The sequence below is a fragment of the Xiphophorus maculatus genome, chromosome 4, assembly GCF_002775205.1.
Source record: "Xiphophorus maculatus strain JP 163 A chromosome 4, X_maculatus-5.0-male, whole genome shotgun sequence".
Classification (NCBI taxonomy): domain Eukaryota; kingdom Metazoa; phylum Chordata; class Actinopteri; order Cyprinodontiformes; family Poeciliidae; genus Xiphophorus; species Xiphophorus maculatus.
Window position 1 is genome coordinate 23,514,477 of NC_036446.1, and position 13,167 is coordinate 23,527,643.

Sequence of the window (13,167 nt, forward strand, 5' to 3'; positions counted from 1 at the left end):
GAAGACCATAAATCAAACAGCGCCAAATAAAGACTAGTGGCAGATGCCAGAGAAAGATATGATGGCGGATAACAGGCCTAACAGGAAAAATAGCTCCGACGACGGAGGTGATACTTGTGCTGTTTTGATGTTTAAAATCTAGTTAACATATAAAAACTGTTAAATGGTGTATTGATGTGCTACTCATTTGCTTAAAAGAAGCTCGTCCTACAAATAGACGCTTTGTGAACTTACTACATGTTAGCTTTAGCTGGCTACTGCTAGCATCATTAACGCTGGAATAAGGCTACAAGTAATGTTACTTAAAGTGTGTTAATGAGGCTACAAACCATGAGCGAAGAGAATCACTGATCATTTACATGAGTTTGGGTAACAGCAGTCTTTTGTTATTTGCTAAGTTAAGCTAAGAATTTGCTAAGCTAACTTACCACAGGCAATTTCAAGGTAAACGTTTTGATGCAAGAGGAATTGGAGACAGAATTAAATGACTTTTTGATTTAGTGATGGCTGGACTCGCAGAGAAAAGAAGCAGCTGCATTCAGCTTTGAATACTGTTGGCTTTATTTCGTCATTTTTATTTGACTCGTGTTAAATGCCAGATAAAAATGTGTCTAATTAAAATCACACAATCAGTTATCTATATGGTTTGTATCCGACTGAAACCACTATTAATTTTTGTTTTAAGGTAACCATGCATTGGTAGTAATAGTAGTATATTAAATATAATAATTAGCTTGTTTTTTAAGAATATGCTCTGTTTATGCTGCATTATAGTAGTGATATTCATGTGCATTCATGTTCACAAGCCTTGAATAGACTTTTTAGTATAATTTTTCATATCTGATCATTGTTTTTCTTTTTCTCCCCCAACACATCAAAAACCATTTACCGAGTTAGGGAAAAGGGATTGAAATTTTCTACCTACTACATAGTCACTACATTGTGACTACCTTGATATAAAGTAGAATGCCTGCATGATCAGGTTTACAGGCATTTGAAAATGTCTTTAAGAAACTAACCTTTTATTCTAGAATAATTTGATTAGCACTGTCACTGTTAAAATGGCAGCTGCAGTGAGTTCAGTGTATCAATCCATGTTTTCTTCTAGTTTGTTCTGTACTAGTAAAGCTAGTAATATCCTCGGCTTCATGTGTGGTGTAAACTCTATCAGCTACTGCCATTAACTGTGACGTTCATAAATAAGACTTGTAATCTGAATTCTAAGCAAATAAGAACTTAAATTGTAGCTTTGAACACTCCCAGATCCCACAAAGCAGTTGTTCACCTTGGCGAGTTGTCTTGCCTCAAGCAGGGCCACAGGAGGAGGAGGACAGAGTGAAAACTAAGCCTGTCTCTTGTAGCACTGGGGGAGGAGATGGGGCTGCTGTCAAACGCACATCTCAGCATCTTACCCCTGAAGACGAGGACGAGTCCTCAGCAGACCAACCAGCACCATGCAAAACCTCCAAAATTGGCTTCAGCATGGGCAGTAAGATGGCGAAGAAATCAAACCCTATTTCTATCAAACTAGGAGCAACGGTAAGTGTTAAGCTTATTTTACAGAACACCATTTGTGCAGATAGTATTGTGAAAGTACAGTAGTTGCAGAACAGCCTGAAAATGAAAATGTTGAGACCTTTGGGTTATAAAGATGAGCAGATTCTATTCCTACGTGTTTGGGTTTTGAAACAACCTAAAGTTGGTTAAGCATTACAATTTTTTTTTTTTTACTTAACTCTTACTAAATACGAGGATGTCTTTAGTTATGTCACAAAACAAGGAAGTGTGGATGCTGCTTTGCTGTTTTACTTTATTTTTGTCCCTGACCTGTTCTAGAAACCCAAGGAGACAGTGCCATCACTTCCTCCAAAAAAGCTGGTGTCAGTTTTTAACGAAGATGATGATGTAAGTACCTGCTCATAAAAAAAAAACGTCGTATGGAGTGGAATCGATGAAAAGTAGCTGATGTTAGTTTTCTCCCTTGTATAGAGCGAACCAGAAGAAATGCCTCCAGAAGCAAAGATGAGGATGAAGAACATTGGGAGGTACAAAAGCTGCGACAGTTTTGACCGTTTTTCTTTTAGTAAATCAGTTTTTGATTTTTTTTTTTTTTTTCCAAAAAGAAAGAAAAAAAATTAAATTTTTGTAAAATAAAAAAATACTTTTTATGCAGTGTATGTAAACATCTGCTTTCAAATGTGTGTTAAGTTTTTTTTTTTTTATAACTTGACGTAAGACGATAAACTTATCTTTTCAGGGAGACCCCAACATCTGCAGGCCCTAACTCCTTCAACAAGGGCAAGCAGGGCTTCTCTGATAATCAGAAACTCTGGGAGAGGAAGATGAAAACCCAATCTGACAAGTTGTAAATCACTGCCACAAACTCCTGTCACTAAATGACATTTTTATACTTGTTAACGTTGTGAGATCTCTACGAAGGCTCTCATTTTTGTCGCTGCAGCCTTGGTTTGTACAACTCGGCGCACAGCAGTGGAGGCTACTTTCAGTCTTCCACCTTGTGTTTACGCTTCTAACCACAGCTGGTTGATCTTAACTCGAGAGGAGAAATTGCCAGGTGTCTCTGGCTCCAGAGATGTGGAGTGGTGATGACAAAGGGAGGAGTTGGCCAGAAAATAAATTTAAATTTTTTTTGCTACGTCTTGCTTTTGTTTTGTTGGCTAATTAGATGATAGGGATATTTCCTGCTCTCATGATGTTACCGTTCTTGTTCCCTCCATGCGCTGGTTTGGTTTAATCCTAACAAGCACGTTGCTTGTCTGATGTTGGTGTAAAAATGTACATAGTGACAATGTTTTATTTCTTAATTCACAAACTAGACAGTGGGTTAAAATATTAAGTGTAGGGTTTGTTTTTTGTTTTATTTTGTTTTCAGATTAAATTCTTTTTTGAATTTAGATCCTCACTTTTACTGCACAGCCCTTTGCTTTCACCAGCTCCCTCACCTATGAGAACACACTTTTTCTTTTTTTTTCATTTCTGCCTCATTCAGCCTGTCAAACATGCAGCCGAACTCCAGTTTGTCACGCTTACAGTAAAATGTTTTCTGTTGTCAAATATTTAAACATTGAATTGTTACCATATACACTTTCTTGGTTGCACTTTTGTTAAAATTAGGTACTTTCCCAAACTCTTTTCCTTTTGAATTTAATATCATAACTCACCAACATGTTATGTGTCTTAAACTCTTTTCCCACTATCCAAAATGTGTAGTTTAGATTTTTCTGCGGATTACGCAACCATTCGTTCTGACATCTCCGAATAAAATATATCAACACCTATTGCTATAGTCTTTGTTTCAATTATGTCTAGTGAATATGAATTTAAAAAAATGGTTTTCAATTATTTATTGCAGCAGTCGGAGAAATCATGATAAATTCCATATTTATTTTTATTTAATTAAGTTTTTATTTCTTTCCATAGTTTTAAACTGAAGAATTGATGAAAATTTGATGAGATGGACGAATTCCTGCAGATGGAAAATGATTTTTTATCCCCCCCCCCCCGAGCATTTTAAATTAACACTTGGTACGCCTGTATGTGCGTCACCATGGAACCGCTTTTCACACATTTCTTTGTTCAGACTCAGCTTTAGCTTTCTGATATGGTCTTTTGGTGACGCACATTTATGAAAACTAATGCATATTGAGCAGAGTGCCAGCGGGGAAACATGTTTCCCACACCTCCGGCTTATTGCAAATGTGAAGCCAGCCTCGCTCCATCAGCTGGCATAGCTTTCTGCAAAGAGATCCAGAAGCGCCTGGTGGCCGTGGAAGGTGCGTCTGTGCTCCACTGCAGACTGGGAAGCACCTTCAAGGCTCTTTGCACCAGTTTGGGCAGTGGAGGTTCTGGCTGGATGAAGGATGCCGAAGTTCCTCTGGTCCAAATCAACAGCATCTTGAAGGCAGAGTTTTGCAGTAAGGCCTAAAGATGTGGAAGGAGATGTGAGTCACTGGGGTTAAAATGACTTGACAGTGAAAACCATGATGGTAAACTGAACCATTCAGAAACTACAGAGGATTCTTTGTGCTTTGTTGTGGATTGAGCGTCTTTATTTCTTGTACCGAGGCCAGTTTCAGTTTATGTCAAAACAGAGCAAAATTAAACCAAGCTGATTTTGTATTACTCTCAGATTGAGTTTAATCTGGATTTTTAACAGTTCTGGTGTTTTCTCGTTTTCCTTTAAAAGTCCACAAAGTTTTGGGGGGGAAATATTATGTAGAAAATATTGAAGAACTAGAGATTCTTGTGAATGAAAAGCAGTGGGAATGGTACTGGCTTGCATTTGTTCTTCTGGTATTTAAAAAAACAACAAAAAAAAACCACGCAAAAACATTTAAACCCATAAGTATGTAAATAAAAAACTTAGGTGGAATTCATTTTGAATAATTATGTGCAATGCAAAATCTCAAAGCCTAATTTATCATTTGTCCCATAAAGCTGACAGATCAGAATTTGAACAAATTTACCAATTTCAGCAAAACTTTAATAATGATGCATTGGCTGTGAGCTGTAATCATTATTATTTTAGGCCTACCCACACTAAGCTGCATTCATGCAATAAATGAAATCAAAGTATTGAAAAGGAAGTTGCTCTTAACTTATTTTGTCCAGTTTCTAAATGGTACCATTCTCATAATTGATCATTTTCTATGAAAATATAGAAACTGTCCTTTTAAAAACATAAATTTTGACTAATTAAAATTTTTTAAATTGTGAGTTTTTTTAATTGTATTTTCCAGTTTCCACTGCAGTACACACTCAAAAAAAGCAGCGATAGCGACAGAAACCAAACCGCTCTGAAATATGCCGGCCTACCTTGACTCCTGATTCCAGTACAAAAACAGCGTTGCTGCTGGCGAAATACTCAGCTGACAGGACACAGATGAGCATCCGACTTCTGTTTATAGTGAGAACCACATCGTTTGTATAAGCTGTAAAGCAAAATCAGATAATTAATTAAAACATTTGTGGAGACAGATACACACACACACACAGCTGATGCTATTACCTCCTCCTGGAAGAATGTCCCTTTCCAGCAGACAGACGCGATACCCCCACTGGTCCTCTAACACCTGTGGCAGCCACATTTCTATCGGTTCCTCACGGCTCTGCATCTCTACGTTTGATGTACGAAGGAAACAAAACTTTAGTTGTTTTGTTGTCTTTTAAATCCAAACAATGATACGCATATTCGCTCCGACCTCCTGCATCACTGTAAGGCCTGGAGGAAATGGTCAAACCATTTACCGCCTCTGCTGATGGACCCGTCCACACGTATGACACAAAAACATCAAATTCCTTCTCTGTAAGGTTAAAAAAAAATTAAATATTAAAATAGGAATTGCATTTTTTTTTTCTACCATAAGCAACATTACTGTGTATTATCAGAAAACTGCATCTGCATTTGCTTGATAAAATAACGTGAGATTTCACAATGTCAGGTCTTAGCAATGAGATCAGCCATAGCATGCGGGTGGGTGTGTGTGTGTGTGTGTGTGTGTGTGTGTGTGCGTGTGTGTGTGTGTGTTTTCTGACCTCCATCATCTTTTCCAAACTGGAAGCGTGATCTGAAGATGAGCTGTAATTCCACCCACTTCACATGCAAGGTGATTCCCAGGCAGACTACCAGCAGAAAGCAGCCAAACGGATACCCAACCAATGACGGCCATTTTACTGGAATGAAAGCACACACACATCTTAAAATTGGCATTACTGTGTAGCGTAATTACTACAATACACAATCAGATTAACTGACTATTTATTTCTTATTGGCACCCCGACCAGGCAATTATTTTTTTTAGCATAATGAACAAGTATGACATATTATCGATTTTTACTAAAGGTTTTAAAATGATTAAAAAATCAACTAAGGCTGCGAAATGATTTGGCCTCTTTGGGATTGAGTGAGCATGGGGAGAATTTTCTAAAAATAATGAAAAAAAAATGGGTAAGTTTGGCTTAAAAAATAAGTTAAATAAAACATTTAAATTGATTTAAAAAAAAAAAAATCTTGTAATCTACTATATTAAGAAATACAATTCCTACAACCTTTTGTCGAGACAAAAATTAGCAATAATATTTTTATCTTGGTACGGCTACCTGAGCAGCATTCTTCTTTATAGGTGTTGTTCGGCTGACATGATTATGTTATCTTCTCAATCAAAATCTGAGCCTCAGTAAATCTATGTGGTTTTAAGCCTTCGGTTTGGCTTCATCACACAGCTCACACCCACGCAAGTTTTATTTAAGGAAACTAAACGGAATAACCAAAGCACCTCGTCATACCTTTGCAGCTGACTCAGTCATCGCCTTTCATATGCAGCTATTGGAGCAACGATGTAATTTAAAAAAAGTCAATCACCGAATTGGAAATGCCCAACAAATGGAGCACAAATGGGCTACCTTGCTTTTTTTGTTTCAGTGTAATTGTGACTCTGCTGTTTCCCACAGCGTTTCTGGCGAAGCAGGTGTACGAGTGCGTCAGGTGCTGAGGCGTCACTTCCTTTATGGTGTGTGTCTGCGTGACCTTGGTCTCTGAAAACAAGACTTCACTGGAACGTAGGAGAACGTTTAACTTACTTTCTGTTTCAAAGCAAAACTGTCAGTTGAAAGTGCCGTCATTTACTCACTGATGCTGCTCCGTGTCTAACAGGGTCATGTTGTCCATATCGCCGCCATAATTCAGGAACCACTCTACCTTTCGAGAAATGTTTACCTCAAAATCAAAGTCTACGTCACATGTGAGGTTGTGAGGCTGACCTGAAACAGAAAACAATTTGTTTCAGATGTACAAGTGTAAAATGCTTGGTTTAACTAAGCTGGGATATTCTTAACAGTCTACATCATTTACATAAAATATCAGTGACAAAAAATAAAAAAATCTAAGATTTTGATATTGGTCCAGATAGCGCCATCATAGCACTTACCAAGCTCAACCTCCTCAGTCATGTTAGCAGCTGGATACTTAACCACAGGAGGAGAGTTTGCTTTCAAATATGCTGTGGTAACAGGAAATAAAGTTATATTTTCATTCTGCAAAACATGGGACTTCAAAGGTGCTACACTATCCAGACACAAACTTTGCTAGAAAGTCTTACATATAAAAATGCAAAAAGAAATAAATCAACATGTTATTTTCAGCAGTCTTTTGGACTACAACAGATTTATTTTTAGTTCACTTTCCGTTCTACGTGAGAAATAAGAAGTTAGCGGGTAATTCACCACAGTCAAGGTGAAACCTAAGGTTTTATGTGAATAAGTCATGAAAAAATTAGGCACCTTGATTCTGTCTCCAAACAGTCCCTTAACATAAATCTTCCAGCACTACGCTGGGCAGATAGTTGGGAGTTTGTGATGAGAAATTATTTTTGATTTTCTCCAAAAATAACCTTCTGCTTTATGGCCCAAAATCTCCACTTTGACCTTTTCTGTCTGAAGAATATTGTTGCAAAACTCCTACATTTCAGTCAGGTGAAGGTTTGCAGACCTAAATCAAGCTGCCATATTCTTGTGACCGTTTTTTATGTTTTTGTTGTCTGCTGTTTTATCTGTTGTGGTACTAATGTGTGTTTTCGATCAGTGTATTGATGATTATGGCTAGTGGATGCATTTTAGAGGTGAAAGTACACACAGGTTGGTGACAATTACCCATTAAAGTTGTCTGAACTAAACTAAATCATTTTTCTCACTGTGGAATGATTGATTTCAGATTATTTAGAAATAAACTTTTAAAGATCAGTGGGCAGCAGCCACTGCTATGTACGATTATTGTTAATTTCTTCCTTAATAGTACTGAACTAAAGTGCCAGCTTTTATAGTGGTGGTCACATTTACTGATTGTTCAGTTAATCTAGTGCATCTAATTGACAGCACCAGTCTTCCTCTTTTCCTCTTCAGTCATAAAAAATCAGTAAGAATGTCTGTAGTTGATGGTTATTGAAACAATATTTTTTTTAGATGGCTATAAATCCTATTTATGTGAGTTTGGTTTAACAGGAAAAAAAATAGCCCAGTTTTTATGCCTCATGTTTTCGCAGCGTTTGACAAATGTTGTCAAACGTGTTGCGATAAAATGCTTCCGTACAACCTGCTAGTTTAAGTAAATATTTTTGATACACTTTGGAGTTGGAAACCATATTTTATGAGTCTGGAAATCCTCCATCAAACTGTAAGAGATGAAGCTCAGATTGCCGAGATTAACACAACAAAACCATTTGCAGCATGGCTTCCTGCAAAGCTCCAGATAATTTATCTCAGAATAAAAACCAAATTAGATAATGCTTTCGAGTGGAGAACGCACACAGTGAAAGTGACTGAAAAACTCAGAGGTGAAACAGTAAAGCACTGGTAAGCCACAGATATGGGAAGACTAGATTAGTTTCATTTTTCTTTAAAAAAAAAAAGTCTAAAGTACTGTGAAAACAGAGCTCTGGCAAACCAGTGCACCAAGAAGGATAAATAACAGCATTCTTAACAGATAGGGCTTCTTTAATACTTTTCTAAATACATTAAACTCATTAAAGTAATTAGCTGGTTTAAGCAAAAAGCGGTTTCAAATGCTACTGTGGATGGTAGCATCAAGTATTCACTTCTAAATAAACATTGCAAACTGCAGAAATGAAATAGTTACGATTAGGAAAATCAAAGTTAACAATGCGAGGGAAAATACTTACAATGGCAATATGTCATTGGGACTGTTGTGTGTGTCCCTATCGAGACACACACTTACTCAGTGGCCTTAAGAACTGCCCTTTTCTTAGAGCCACAAAATGTTGTTTTTGAAATATTCATACTAGTCTGACATGCCTCCAACCACCATGTTACTTAATCCACATTCTTCCCCTTTCTTATGGGGAAGGAAGATGAATGTCTACACCATGAATGCATGCGTGTAGATATGCATTCAGTCTACATGCATGAATGCATGTAGACTGCATTCAGGCGTCTACATGCATTGAGTTGTGCACATGCAATTAGTTAATTCTCTGCTGGAGCTATAAAGCACTTGAATCATTGTACATTATGAAATGTCCAGTAAGTGTGTTAAATAGTATGAATTATCTCTTCATTTATCTCTTGGTTTTTATTATTATTATTATTATTGTTGTTATTATTATTATTATTATTATTATTATTATTATTATTATTATGTAGATTTGCTGCATCTGTACTATTGACACTTTGCTATATAAAGTTGGAAAATTAAAAACACAAGACAAAAAAACGGAAAATATTTCAAATTTTAAACGAACATGAACTTTACATTCAAGTATAACTGCAGGAAAGCATTACTTGCTGTGTGTACTCTCTGTTTAGTGGGAAAAGGAAAACCACAACGTGTGAGCGTGAGCATGAGCGCTAACAGTGGAAAAACTGAATCTTGCATTTCTGAAACTTCCTCTCTGCCTCAGGCCTAAAAACTGACTTCACATTAATATTTTTTTTTTGTTTTTACCAATACACCTGATGCTAAAAGTTTGTGAAGGTACTATTTTTTTAGATGATGTGCATTTATTCAACAAAATATGATATATACATAATATTCAGCCTGTATATTTCATATATTTGTGACACTACATGTCTACCACAGCAGAGCAAAGGCTCCAGCAACCACACCAACAGTCAACCACTTTCTGCAGAAGACGCCTCCTAGTTCCAGGGTTATCAGTGAACTAATTTATTGGTGGGGGGGGAATAAAAACAGTTATGATGAACATGTTTGTCACTGGGTGATCTAGAAAAATAGCTGCCATATTTGGGGCTAATGCAGCATATTCCCCATATAATGAAGACTCTTAACTTTATAAACTGTAAAGGTTTTTTGAAGTTTTTGAAGTTCTTGCAATCCTTCAAAAATGATTCTGCACCTGCTTACAAGTGGATGCATGCATAAAATGCAATCCTTTAAATGGGGTGTTGCTTGAAAAGCTAGGAGAAGTTGGATTTTGCATACGTATGGGAGAAATATGGAAATTTATGTTTAAAACACCCAGAAAATGTTTCTGCTTGAAAGCATTTGCCAGCATTTGTCTATTAATTATTGAATGACATGGCAAAAATGTAAGACTTATTCGTTTTGTCTACAGATTACACACACGCTGCGTTTTGCAGAACTGTGACTCTGTGTTTTTTCAGTGCAGACTTTTGTGTGAACAGCATGTCTGGTTTGCAGTACAGAGGAGGTGCAAAGTGATAAATCAAAACTTTCAGAATTATCTTCAGACATTTGTGTGATTCACTGTGGCAGTTATGGCGCAGCACATGCATGAAATGGCTTCCAATTAGGTTTTTAAATTATAACAGAAATATCGAAGTCTTACGTATGACTTTAACGTGGACGGCCCTCCTGAAGATCCTTGCGACTCCTTGCTCAGTTATTCGTCTGTCACAATAAAATACACCCGTGTCCTCTTTGTAGACTGTGCAGAGGTGAAGCTCCCCGTCTTTAACACAGGAGTCTCTAGCTATAGACACGGGTCTGTTTTTCTGCAAGAAGGCATACAGGAGTGAATTTCTGTTGAGATCTAGGAGCACGTCGCCTTCACACTGGCGAAGTACCTCAGTCGTGAAAAACAATCAGAAATGGATTTTGCAAGGAAGCGGTTTTGGGTGTTGTGAAAAGTTGCTACTTTGCACTGGTATGTACTTCACCTTGTACCAAACCACACCTGTGTTGTTATAACAGGCATGTCCGGGGCAGGGGATGCTTCCACCAGCGTCAACCAGCAACATCACGCTGCTCTCTTCAGGCTTAAAGCATCTCAAACTGGTTTTTGCGATGACCTGCAGAGTCGAATTTGACCTGCAACAACAGTCAAGTGGCGACGTGGGAGCAACGATATTTCAATCAAACCACTTTTAGTATGCAGAGTATTAAAACATATGTATTAAAGGAACAACATATAAACATGAACCCGACGTTCAAGGCACTTTAGTGAATGGAGTTAAACTCTAGCTTTCAGTTAAAATAAATGTTGTTACAATGACCTCATTAGTTACCCCGTGAAGCTTCTATTCGTTCCAGCATCTTTAGCCACAAACTCTTCCCCACATGTTTTGCCTTCACCGGCATCGGCTCTCTTCACGTTGAACTTCTCAGATGGGTCGCATGGCATCACAAAGACTTCCCCCTCCACAGCTTTGTAGTGATGAAACAGCTGATCTGCAGAGAGGAGCTTTGCAGCTGCATCAAACTCTTTGTGTTTCTTCGACCAAATTATTCAGTTGTTTGTAAATTCCTGCGTGCTAGCTTTGACTTTTTAGGCACTTTAATACAAAGCTGGAATGAATACCTGTCAAAATCCTCTGTTGTTTCTTCCCACAGCATCCCTTTGTGATAGTTGGAAAGAAAAAGTAAAACAGAACGATCCCGGTTCGCATGCTCCGTCTCCAAAACCACAGGCTTGTTGGTTTTGTCAGTGGAAGATATTGCAGATCTTTACATCGCACTAATTCTTTTTTTTTATGACCAGCCAGAAGTGATGCTTCGGATATGTTCTTTTCTTCATCTTAAACGTTATCAACCTCTCTCTTGAGGGGTGAATCTTGTGGTATTATTTTCAAAGGGCAAACTGCTCTCATGGTGGGTTGACGCACAGTTTCCTGTTTGCTTGTCTTTGAACTTGATTTCTATGAAATCTAACATGATCGCAACTTCCTATGTAAACATAGGAGGTGGCTACTTCCACTTCATATGTTTATATATAGGAAGTAGATGGTGTTGAGATGTCTTATTTTTTTTTTTGGTGTTGCGAAATTATTTGTTTGGCATTTTGGAGATAAGCATAAAAGCAAAAAAGGAAGAAAGAAAGCATAAAAAAAAGGTCAGACAGAAATTAAAAACTATATATATATATAGGTATATATATATGGAATGCAGTTTTTCTCTTGCATCAGATGCTCTTCTTTAAACCTGTAAGTTATGGTTAGCCCTGCATGACCTATTTGAAATGACTTCTCTAAACCTGACCTACATCATCCCGCTGTTTCTCGTGGTCCATGCAAACACAGCACTTGATTCAAATCTGCTTTTTCATTTTTCCATCCCTGCCACATTTTGCATCTCCATACTGTGTAATTCGGAGGACAATGCAGGTATGTACTTTAAGACCATGTCACATGAGCACAGCACTAAAATTATGTGAAAGAGTTTGTTTCTATGGCTTAATTACAATCTCCTGGATTTCCATATAATGAGGAAGTTTTCTGTGATTTATGTGCCTTTGTGTCTCCTACAATCATAAAACGCTTTTCCACTGCAAATTAGAAAAGCCTCTTCGCTTACCATTTTAATTCTGATTTTAAGACCCACCTCTTCTTCTTAGCTTTCAATCTAGTATAAGTGGTTCATTTTACTTTTATTTTCTTTATATGTATTCTATTTTGTATTTCATATTGTATTTTCTTGTTTCAACATTTTTCTTGAATTTTATTTCCACTTGTTTTTGTTCAGCACTTTCATCAGTGCCTGCTGTATTCAAAGTTCTTTACAAAGAAGGTTGTCTTGGCTACAAAGGTGATAACAGAAGTAGGAATCAAGTTAGAAACCGCCAGAAAATCCCATATGCAATAAATTCAAAAATAAATCATCTTCATGGCTAAAATTGGAGTAGAATTACAAAAATAGAAAGACAATTTAAAATCAGAATATTTTTCCTGCACTAACCTTGTATGCCCTCATGGTCTAATTTTAGATTTTTAAAATAGAGCAAGATATTCTTTTTTTTTTTTTTTACAATTTTGAGAATGTATTTATAAATTAAGCAGTGTTGTGAAACTGCATCTAACATAGCTGACTGAATACCTTGGTGACATGTTTGGCCTGTGATTGTGAAGTCTAAAATCTGCCTCATGACCAACACCAATTTTCAGAGGACGGTAATTTATTTTATGCTAACTGTGAGTCACAAACAGCACTGGTCATTGAGAATTGGATGATTTTGTATAGGGACTAATTTAGTTTCATGTGCACATTTTTTGCGCAGAAACTTTAAACTCAGTGGAGTTGACTTGTACTATGTTCATAAAGTATTGAAGCAGAAATGGAAAAGCGAAGTAGCAAAACAGATGCTGCTGGTTACCGTGACAAGCAGCATTGTCTGAGCAGATGAGACAAGATAGTCTGAAGAAGTAGTTCACCACATCCAG

The 13,167-nt window shown here is 37.1% G+C and overlaps 2 protein-coding genes across 4 annotated transcripts; one reads left to right on the top strand and one right to left on the bottom strand.

Annotated features, from left to right (window-relative positions):
* Positions 1-22: 22 nt before the first annotated feature.
* pcnp (PEST proteolytic signal containing nuclear protein) lies at positions 23-3,299 on the top strand. 2 transcript variants are annotated; one of them, XM_005799769.3, is made up of 5 exons: positions 23-107; positions 1,313-1,539; positions 1,837-1,905; positions 1,990-2,045; positions 2,258-3,299. In XM_005799769.3, the coding sequence occupies exons 1-5, from the start codon at positions 44-46 to the stop codon at positions 2,367-2,369; spliced, it is 528 nt and encodes a 175-aa protein (XP_005799826.3). In that variant the 5' UTR covers positions 23-43; the 3' UTR covers positions 2,370-3,299. The 2 variants fall into 2 exon arrangements, with proteins under 2 accessions (XP_005799826.3, XP_023188788.1); XM_023333020.1 differs by having other exon boundaries at positions 28-107; positions 1,310-1,539.
* A 98-nt stretch (positions 3,300-3,397) lies between these two features.
* LOC111608358 (interleukin-18 receptor accessory protein-like) lies at positions 3,398-11,601 on the bottom strand. 2 transcript variants are annotated; one of them, XM_023331992.1, is made up of 12 exons: positions 11,313-11,601; positions 11,020-11,182; positions 10,672-10,822; positions 10,341-10,506; positions 6,948-7,019; positions 6,651-6,780; positions 6,424-6,572; positions 5,557-5,694; positions 5,223-5,324; positions 5,030-5,137; positions 4,837-4,952; positions 3,398-3,942 (listed from the first exon to the last, which is right to left on the bottom strand). In XM_023331992.1, exons 1-12 carry the CDS (start codon positions 11,398-11,400, stop codon positions 3,709-3,711), a joined length of 1,617 nt encoding a protein of 538 aa, XP_023187760.1. In that variant the 5' UTR covers positions 11,401-11,601; the 3' UTR covers positions 3,398-3,708. The 2 variants fall into 2 exon arrangements, with proteins under 2 accessions (XP_023187760.1, XP_023187761.1); XM_023331993.1 differs by lacking the exon at positions 11,313-11,601 and having other exon boundaries at positions 11,008-11,086.
* Positions 11,602-13,167: the final 1,566 nt, after the last annotated feature.

Bases quoted from the DNA above. Each gene is read 5' to 3' on its own strand.
- pcnp (XM_023333020.1), top strand. From the start codon at position 44: ATGCCAGAGAAAGATATGATGGCGGATAACAGGCCTAACAGGAAAAAT. The intron at 108-1,309 runs GTGATACTTGTG...TCTTGCCTCAAG, and splicing joins AAATAGCTCCGACGACGGAG to CAGGGCCACAGGAGGAGGAG. The intron at 2,046-2,257 runs GTACAAAAGCTG...TTATCTTTTCAG, and splicing joins AGGATGAAGAACATTGGGAG to GGAGACCCCAACATCTGCAG.
- LOC111608358 (XM_023331992.1), bottom strand. From the start codon at position 11,400: ATGCGAACCGGGATCGTTCTGTTTTACTTTTTCTTTCCAACTATCACA. The intron at 6,781-6,947 runs GTAAGTGCTATG...TTTCTGTTTCAG, and splicing joins GACTGAGGAGGTTGAGCTTG to GTCAGCCTCACAACCTCACA. The intron at 4,953-5,029 runs GTAATAGCATCA...TTTGCTTTACAG, and splicing joins GGACATTCTTCCAGGAGGAG to CTTATACAAACGATGTGGTT.